General features: G+C 40.1%; 1 protein-coding gene across 1 annotated transcript; it reads right to left on the bottom strand.

Annotated features, from left to right (window-relative positions):
- Positions 1 to 1,957: 1,957 nt before the first annotated feature.
- spink4 (serine peptidase inhibitor, Kazal type 4) lies at positions 1,958 to 3,643 on the bottom strand. Its single transcript, XM_052136893.1, has 4 exons — positions 3,519 to 3,643; positions 3,283 to 3,314; positions 3,032 to 3,144; positions 1,958 to 2,073 (listed from the first exon to the last, which is right to left on the bottom strand). Exons 1-4 carry the CDS (start codon positions 3,565 to 3,567, stop codon positions 2,028 to 2,030), a joined length of 240 nt encoding a protein of 79 aa, XP_051992853.1. The 5' UTR covers positions 3,568 to 3,643; the 3' UTR covers positions 1,958 to 2,027.
- Positions 3,644 to 10,499: the final 6,856 nt, after the last annotated feature.

Below are 10,499 nucleotides of genomic sequence, written 5' to 3'. Positions count from 1 at the left end.
GTCCTACACTATATCAGGCTGATGGTTTTAATGTTGTGGCTGATCTGTATGTGTGTATATGTACATCCAGAAAGTATTCACAGCGCTTCACTTTTTGCACATTTTGTTATGTTACAGCCTTATTCCAAAATTGATTAAATTCATTATTTTCCTCAATCCTACAAACAATACCTCAATGACAACGTGAAAGAAGTTTGTTTGAAATCTTTGCAAATTTATTAAAAATAAAAATCGAAGCCTTTGCCATGACACTCAAAATTGAGCTCAGGTGCATCCTGTTTCCACTGATCATCATTCAGATGTTTCTACAACTTGATGTGAGTCCACCTGTGGTAAATTCAGTTGATTGGACATGATTTGGAAAGGCACACACCTGTCTATTTAAGGTCCCACAGTTAACAGTGCATGTTAGAGCACAAACCAAGCCATGAAGTCCAATAAATTGTTAATAGACCCCGAGACAGGATTGTATCGAGGCACAGATCTGGGGAAAAGTACAGAAAAATGCAGCATTGAAGGTCCCAATGAGCACAGTGGCCTCCATCCATAAATGGAAGAAGTTTGGAAGCATCAGGACTATTCCGTGATCGGGGGAGAAGGGCCTTAGTCAGGGAGGTCACCAAGAACCCGATGGTCACTCTGAGAGAGAGCTCCAGTGAGCGTTTCTCTGTGGAGTGAGGAGAACCTTCCAGAAGAACAACCATCTCTGCAGCACTCCACCAATTAGGCCAGTCGGAAGCCACTCCTCCGTAAAAGGCACATGCCTGCCCGTCTGGAGTTTGCCAAAAGGCATTTGAAGGACTCTCAGACCATGAGAAACAAAAAAGTGAACTCTTTGGCTGAATGTCAAGCGTCATATCTGGAGGAAACCAGGTATCGTTCATCACCTGGCCAAAACCATCCCTACAGTGAAGTATCATGCTGTGGGGATGTTTTTCAACGGCAGACTAGTCGGAGACTAGTCAGGATCGAGGGAAAGATGAATGCGGCAGTGTACAGAGACATCCTTGATGAAAACCTGCTCAAGCGCTCTGGACCTCAGACTGGGGTGAAGGTTCATCTTCCAACAGGACAACGGCCCTAAGCACACAGCCAAGATAACAAAGGATTAGCTACGGGACAACTCTGTGAATGTCCTTGAGTGGCCCAGCCAGAGCCCAGACTTGAACCCGATTGAACATCTCTGGAGAGATCTGAAAATGGCTGTGCACCGACGCTCCCCATCCAACCTGATGGAGCTTGAGAGGTCCTGCAAAGAAGAATGGGAGAAACTGCCCAAAAATAGGTGTGCCAAGCTTGTAGCATCATACTCTAAAAAGACTTGAGGCTGTAATTGGTGCTTCAACAAAGTATTGAGCAAAGGCTGTGAATTCTTATGTACATGTGATTATATATATTTTTTTTTTTTTTACGATTTCGAACTTTCATGTTGTCATTATGAGGTATTGTTTGTAGGATTTTGAGGAAAATAATGAATTTAATCCATTTTGGAATAAGGCTGTAACATAACAAAATGTGGAAAAAGTGAAGCGCTGTGAATACTTTCCGGATGTACTGTATATGTTTAACTACATATAGTTCTGTTCAGTTAGTAAATATTCTATTTATATATTATTAGTTATTATTTGTAATGCTTGTATAAACTGTTGCAGAGCTGTTTCTTGTCCTATGGGCTTGTCTCTATTGCAACCATGGCAGTCAATGAACATTACGGCAGAAAAATCTGGATTGCACTAATTCAATAGAAATGCAACTCTGAAAAAGTAAACCCTTAAAAGTTACTTTTGTTGGTGTAACCTATTGAGGTCCTGTTGATTCTGTCATATTAACAAAATAATATATTGACTTCAATAAAACCATCCAATTTAGTATACACATGACGAGCTTATGTATAACCAAAGAAATGCTGGCAAAATATCTAAATATATTTAAAAAAAATAATGAAGAAATACAGCAGTTCAATTTCAGATGCTTTAATTTAGTCATTCATTTAAATGATCCTGTGTGTTGCATTGCTCTGGAGGAGGTCAACAGTCGCCATCTCTCATGATTAATATTTCTGATTTGGTTCTCCTGAAAAAGACATAAAACAAACTACTTTAAAAATATGATATATACACTAAAATATGATCTACTCTTGTATTGTGTCCTTGTGTGTATGTGTGTCAGGGTCAGAAATTAACAAGAGCTTGAGGCATTTTGTCACTTTCAGTTTTGCCCCAAGCTGTGGTTAATTTTTGGCCCTGATTCACATGCACACAAGGAGGATGGCCTACTGTATAATACTGGGATGTACACAACAAGAGTAGATCATATTTTTATGGCAATTTCAAATTTGAAATATTTAAACATTTGGGGACAAAAAAAAGTTTTTCTCTTTGTATGAAGGCTATGTTTTTTGTTTTTTATATTTCATCAAATTCTATTGATATGCCAATCTAGTGAGGTTTATTTTAGGGTTTTGTGCCTTTTGTAGACGCTAATTCCCTGTAGCTGTTGGATTCGTTTTGAAGCGAGTGAGTGTTTAATAAGTGGTTTTGGATTCAAAAGTATTTTCAGTTAATTTTAGTTTTTTTCAATATTTCTTTCAAGAGGAAAATATATCCCCTTAATAAAAAATTCTATAAAAAAAAAAAAAAAAAGTAAATTTCTGGCACTGACGTGTGAAATAATTGAATTCAACAGTCACGCAACAAGTTTCAAAATGTAATATGTCCAAGAACAGATAACTTCAAAGTGTTTTGTCAAGGTATCCATAAGTCTTCATGTTGTTTGGCTCCATTTTGGAGACTTTGGGGTAAATAAAAGTACATTTCTTAAATATAATTCTCTCTCTCTCTCTCATTTCAAACATTGATCATAAATACCCTCAATTGCATTTGGAAATAGCCTGTATGTTGTCAACTTCTAATTCATACTGAAAAATTTTATGTATTCTAATGAAAAGCTACACTTACAAATGATTTCAGCCCGTGAATTTGAATTCAACGATATTTTCAATTCTATATGGCAGAAATGGAACATGACTTACAGTCTTTCCACACACAGCAAGCATTCGTTTGCATAGGTGTTTCCATCACTACCGCACACAGGTGCAAGGTTCATTGGACATGCCAGGATCTCTGCAATCTCGGCACACACAGGCTACAAAACAACACACACATAGGAATGTTGCAGACAACGTCAACCACTCCATTGTGATGCTTTTAAACACTAAATGATTCATGAACATAAAAAGCACAAGTTAATCATTCACAGACAACAAAAAAAATCCCTTCATACCTTTCGGTTTGAGCCAGATGAGCCTTGCGCTCCTAGAACAAAAGTTTTATTGTTTAAAATATTTTCCAATGTTAAACCTAAAAGTGTCTGTACAGCATAGTCTGTCTGACAACAATGATGTAATGCCAACTAGTAGATTTACACAGAGACACACACATTGACTGAGACAATATTCAACAAAAACATGATTACACAACACTAATAATAAAATATGTATGACAGTGTGTTTACTGCACCTGACGTGAGCAGCAGAAGGAAGCAGAACAGAAGCACTCTTGTAGACATTTTAACACCAACTGATCCCTACAATACTCACATGACTTTATATGACCACTATGAATTGTGGGAACTCTAACACTTGAGTACACACAGATATTCCCACCCTCTCATCGCACGGATCCACTCTAATAGAGATAAGACCGTTTAGGTGGAATATCACTGCCCTGCTGTAACAGGTGTTTTATTGAATGTAAAAGACCCAAAACACATTTGAACACTTGCAATGTATGGATTTCAGTCCATTTGCTATCTGGAAGCAAATTATGCTACAGGAGACATTATCAGATGACCTCAGAGTAACCAACGTGTTTAAAAACCAGTTTGACGTCATTTAGAAGGTCAGTTGTTTACAGCCTAATAAACTTCTTTTTGAGAAATGTTTTGCATGAAAAGTGTGCTATATTTAAATATATATGACACTTGGTTGGATATTTTGTTTTCTATTGTAAAGACGTTCATAAATTTGTATGTTTGTCTTTTTTTCATCTGTGATCGGTTTGATTAGTGATGGTTAAAAAAATTGTATAAGAACAGAATGAAAAGTCCCCTTATGAGGGTTGCTGGGGCAAGATGAGATTAGGACAATGTTGTACCTGACATTTACACTTACAGTGCATCCGGAAAGTATTCACAGCGCTTCACTTTTTCCACATTTTATGTTACAGCCTTATTCCAAAATGGATGGAATTCATTATTTTCCTCAGAATTCTACAAACAATACCCCATAATGACAACCTGAATAGTTTGTTTGAAATCTTTGCAAATTTATTAAAAATAATAAACTAAAAAATTACATTTACATAAGTATTCACAGACTTTGCCATGACACTCAAAATTGAGCTCAGGAGCATCCTGTTTCCACTGATCATCCTTGAGATGTTTCTACAACTTGATTGGAGTCCACCTGTGGTAAATTCAGTTGATTGGACATGATTTGGAAAGGCACACACCTGTCTATATAAGGTCCCACAGTTAACAGTGCATGTCAGAGCACAAACCAAGCCATGAAGTCCAATGAATTGTCTATAGACCTCCAAGACAGGATTGTATCGAGGCACAGATCTGGGGAAAATGACAGAAACATTTCTGCAGCATTGAAGGTCCTAATGAGCACAGTGACCTCCATCATCCGTAAATGGAAGACGTTTGGAAGCACCAGGACTCTTCCTAGAGCTGGCCGCCCGGACAAAATGAGCAATCGGGGAAGAAGTGCCTTAGTCAGGGAGGTGACCAAGAACCTGATGGTCACTCTGACAGAGCGCCAGCATTTCTCTGTGGAGAGAGGAGAACCTTCCAGAAGAACAACCATCTCTGCAGCACTCCACCAATCAGGCCAGTCGGAAGCCACTCCTCACATGACAGACCGCCTGGAGTTTGACAAAAGGCACTCCAGGCTGATGAAACAAAATTCTCACCTGGCCAATACATCCCTACAGTGAAGCATGGTGGTGGCAGCATCATGCTGTGGGGATGTTTTTCAGCGACAGGAACTGGGAGACTAGTCAGGATTGAGGGAAAGATGAATGCAGCAATGTACAGAGACATCCTTGATGAAAACCTGCTCCAGAGCGCTCTGGACCTCAGACTGGGGCGAAGGTTCATCTTCCAACAGGACAATGACCCTAAGCACACAGGAGTGGCTACGGGACAACTCTGTGAATGTCCTTGAGTGGCCCAGCCAGAGCCCAGACTTGAACCCGATTGAACATCTCTGGAGAGATCTGAAAATGGCTGAGCACCTACGCTCCTCATCCAACCTGATGGAGCTTGAGAGGTCCTGCAAAGAAGAGTGGGAGAAACTGCCCCAAAATAGGTGTTCCAAACTTGTTGCATCATACTCCAAAAGACTGGAGGCTGTAATTGGTGCCAAAGGTGCTTCAACAAAGTATTGAGCAAAGGCTGTGAATACTTATGTACATGTGATTTTATTTATTTATTTTTATAAATTTGCAAAGATTTCAAACAAACTTCTTTCATGTTGTCATTATGGGGTATTTTTTGTAGAATTTTGAGAAAAATAATTAATTTTATCCATTTTGGAATAAGGCTGTAACATAACAAAATGTGGAAAAAGTGAAGCGCTGTGAATACTTTCCGGATGCACTGTATATGACAGAAATCCCCACAGACAGAAAAAAACAGAATTCTTTCTTAGCAAAATTACATTTGTTCATGTGCTACAACCAGGACTTTTATATAATGTATTTATAAAGAATAATGTGTTTATCTCCATGTGCTATCTATTATTCATATATATAATTAAATACTTTTGTCAAAGCAACCTGTAATGTCAAAATGTATCGTACAGTAAACATACTGCAAATTCAGAATTTGCTTTGTTTTTGTATTGTGTACATTTAAATAGTTGTCTCATGTACTCTGATATTGGCGGTTTATAAAAGTGGTCTGTACTATAATGGCCCATTTTTTTTTTTGCTGTTGTTTTTTGTTATATAGAACCCCAAATAACCTTTTGTTCCAAGAATGCAGGTATTCATAAGAAGTTGTTGTGTATACATTTTGGTATTAGAATGATCCACTCAGGTGAGATAAAGGAAAGCAGTGTAAGGTATAATAATATTAAATATTATATCATATTACGCTAACATTAATATGTTGCAGTAAGTCTCGCCTGCTGGAAAGAGGAATTACAAACAGAGTGCAGGGATATGGCAACATGCTGTTTCAAGTTGAACTTGCCACTAAGCTAAATTTCTTAATAGTGCACTTAATGGACCTCCTAATGTTAGAAACCGGCCACAGGGACCAGACAGTCAGTATGATATTTGGGTATCAAAATTATTCAGAAATTGATAATGCACCTGGTTGGGTAATATTGGCTACAACACATTCAAAGGTTCATTTCAGAGATTACTGAAAGGTTATCAAAAGGGTCATTAGGAGGTTTATGATAACAAGTGATTATGTTCTTATAGTAGGTAAGTAAGGTTAATCTTTGTTCTGCTGGATGACTTTCTGATGTAGAATCCAAGGAATCAAAACCATGAGAAAAAGAACCTGCAACACAGCTCCATTTACTAAAGAAGACACCAACCCAGTCTCATGAAAGTCCTTCCATATTAGCAAGTAACTGTCATGTATTAGATGGAAACAAAGTCCAGCAGCATCATTGGCTGTAGTGAAAGTCGTACAAATTCATACGAGTGCAGTCGTACGATATCATACGAATTAGCCAAATTGAGAAAAGTTGTATGTATCCTTACGATTTCACCATAAGAGTGTGTAGAAAGAATCAATGATGTTGAAAACTGGTCTCAATATCTTTTTTCAAGGTTTTAACTATAGTAATGCAAATGAGAAAATCCAAATATTATTATAATGTTGCTATTAATATTAAATGAAAAGAGTTATTTAAGATGAACAATGTCTTTAATGAGTGAGATTTAAGTAGCCTAATGTAATTCACAACCTGGGCCAAGAGGTGGTGCTGAACTACTGTAATCTTAATGCAGATTGAGGTTATTGTCTTCAGGGGGGAAAACGTATTCCAATTGTGGCCTATTTATTTATTTATTTATTTATTTATTTATTTATTTATATACCTGTCACCTTTTATAACAGTAGGATAATTAGAATATAATTGGTACATTTAAACCATTTTAAAGCCATCTTTAATTACTCGATGTTATCTAATTAATGTATTATTTTTATATTATTATTATATATTTAATATTTATACAGTTATTATGTGTATAATTATTTTTTATCTAATTATTATTTTGTTCAAAATAATCATGTAGTGTAGGCTATTAAAAAATTATAGATTTATATAAAGGCAATGTGCAACGTGTAAAAATGTAATGTTATTGTTTGTTTGATTGATTGATTGATTGATTTTAACGCCAGGCAAAGAAAAGTCCATGACAAAAATGTTTGCGTAAAATATCCTGTGAATAAAGTTAGTAGGTCTACTCCATAGGCCTACAACAGCAACTGATGAACTATTACTCAATTCAATAATTTGATAATTTCTGGAACAGCCTGATCTCACAGTGAAATCGGGAAGAGTAAACCGACTTTTCTTTGTTTCTTTGCTGCCCCCAGTGGCCAAAGCAGTAAGTGTTGTAGGGCATATGGGCATGTGTGAGTTCCATTTATGTCCAGGAGAGGTCACCAAAATCTAGTGAATCAAGTTTTGTTCAACTTTACAGGACATTATACAATGAAGAGAATGAAGATATATTTATCTTGGCCAAAGCAGTGGAGTGGTGGTGGTGTAGTGGTCTAAACCACATAACTGGTAAACTGGTAATCAGAAGGACGCTGGTTCGATCCCCACAACCACCACCATTGTGTCCTTGAGCAAGGCACTTAAATCCAGGTTGCTCCGAGGGGATTGTCCCTGTAAGAAGGGCTCTGTAAGTCGCTTTGGATAAAAGCGTCTGCCAAATGCATAAATGTAAATTTATGTCCAGAAGAGGTCACCAAAATCCAGTGAATCAAGTTGTGTTCAACTTTACAGGACATTATACAATGAAGAGAATGAAGATATATTTATAGGTTCTATCCCCAATCCCAAATGTTGCCATAAGTAATGGAATAAAAAAGTAATGTTCGAGGGAAAAGTGAATCCTCAGAATCATAGTCTGGCTAGTCTCCCACGCAGCTGATGCAATGCGTTGCCAATCGTGCCAGGTGGAAAGGAAAATACATTGAAATCAATGCCAGCACGTCGTATTAGGGTTAACACCCGTCACGTAAAAATATGGGATCGTCCCGTATTTAAAGATAAAATTATGAGTCCTGTGTCTAATCAAGGTGAAATATTTCCAGATCCCTAATTTAACATTGATATAGGTTAAGTTGGAAACTGTGCCTATGGTGGGTAAAGGGCTGTCTGAAAAGTCCGCAAATGGTGCTAAAATTGAAATTTTTCTATATAAATGTTCAATAAGATCAAACAATGTATGAATACGATCACTGAATCATAAAGACAAGTACAGGTGATGAAATAAAAAAAAAAATTATACATAAATAAGATAAAGGAGACAAAAAAATCAATTGGTCAGGAAAGTTCTAATTTCAGCATATAAGAAAGGGTATACAATTTGTATTAATAATGCATATTACCGCAATGCATTTACTGCTAAAACTGTGGAGTATGTGTTAGGGGCCACCCACCCCCATTTAAGTGTCTCTTATTTTAAAACTTGAAAATTGGCAACACTAGTTGGCATTCAGTCGCCGATCCTAGGGTACTGAAAATATCGGAAACATCAGGCCGATTTCACGTGCTATCATGTTTTCCGGAGAGTGGTTTCTTTACAGGAAAAATATCTAACCAAGCCGCACTTGGTTCTCTTACGAGAGGTTCTCTCGTATTGCGTAAGCTAGCTTACGCTACGGGAAAGATTCATCTTTTCTGAGATATTGAAGCCAAAAAATTATCCTTAATTTTGTATCATTTGTCAACGCAGTGCAGCAACTGCAGACCTTGAGCGGGCTAGCTAGCGAGCTCATTGGTTGCTCTGCGGCAACTGCTGCAGCCTATAGACGAACTTGGGCGAACTTGCGTGCAATGAGAGGCGTCCGCGCGCTTACTGCATCAAAGCCCGCCAAAATGGGCGTGGCTAGAGTGCATATAAGCGTAGTTCGTAGGCTGGAACCCTGATTTTCATCTCTTCAGCGAAGCTCTTCGCATCTCTGAACTGGAAGCCGCGTCGCCATTCAAGGGGCATCTAGCAAGCTTGGACAGCGCTCGAAGAAGCCGGCCGTCTTCGCCACCTTCAGTCATCCTGTGAGCTACGCCATCCAGCGACGTATCCTTTTTTAGAGCAAGCTAAGTTCCTCAGCGAACTTCACAAAAAGAGTATCGAGCGTCTTTTTAAAGATGCCTCGCACTTCCTGCGGCTCATGCCGCGCTTCTCTCAGCACCGGAGACCGCCACCTCATCTGCGCTCTCTGCCTGGGACGGGAACATGCAGAGCTCGCCCTCGCTGACGGCGGATGCGACCTCTGCAAGGAGCTTCCGATGTCGACCCTGCGGGCTCGACTCGAAGCATGCAAAACCGAAGCCGCCGCCGCTTTCGCTTCGCCGCGCAATAAGAAGCGCCGCTCCCAAAGGCTGCCGGAATCGGTGTTAGAAGCGACTGCCTCGCCGGAGCCTCTCCCTCGAGTCTCGCTTTCACCCTCCCCGCCCCCCCGGGACGCGCAGTTGCCGCCGAGCGGCCGCACTGCTGCCATCTGGGATGACGAGGCGGAGGATAAGGGTTGCTGTTCCATCATGGCTTCGGACAGTGAGGAGTGGTCAGGCTCCCAAGCCTCCTCCTCGGCCCAGGAATCCAGAGGATTCGGTAGCAGCACACCTTTGCCCGCCCTCCGCGAGATGGCGGTCTAAACCGGTGCTCCCGTCTAGGCCTGCAGAACTACTTCCGCCTGTGTTGGCCGGCGTTCGCTGAACCTCTGCACGGCCAGTCATTGGGAAAAAACGAGCTGGTCATCCGCTTCCTCAGGGGAGCTAGAAGGATGAACCCCCCCGTGCCCCCCATCGGTTCCTATCTGAGATCTTTCTATAGTTCTCGAAACTATGAAAGCCCCCCCATTCGAACCGCTTCAATGCGTGGATTTGAAATACCTTTCACTCAAAACCGTTTTTCTGACTGCCCTGTCATCAGTCAAAGGTGTGGGAGACCTTCACGCGCTGGTTGTCAGCACTGCGTGTCTTGAGTTTGGACCAAGTGACTCCAAGGTCATTTTAAAGCCTAGACACGGCTATGTTCCCAAGGTGATCGGTACTCCTTTCAGAGCACAGGTCATTTCCCTATCGGCGCTGCCAGCATCCGATAGCGAATGCGACGCCAATCTCCTTTGCCCAGTCAGAGCACTGAGATTGTATACTGCGCGCTCCACCTCTTTCAGACGCTCTGAGCAGCTTTTCGTTTCGTTCGGAGGGCGCACCAAAGGTCTCGCCGCCTCGA

This window comes from Xyrauchen texanus, chromosome 11 (genome assembly GCF_025860055.1).
Source record: "Xyrauchen texanus isolate HMW12.3.18 chromosome 11, RBS_HiC_50CHRs, whole genome shotgun sequence".
NCBI classification, from domain to species: Eukaryota; Metazoa; Chordata; class Actinopteri; order Cypriniformes; family Catostomidae; genus Xyrauchen; species Xyrauchen texanus.
The sequence above is the reverse complement of the archived record's forward strand: the minus strand, read 5'-3'. Positions and strand labels throughout refer to the sequence as shown.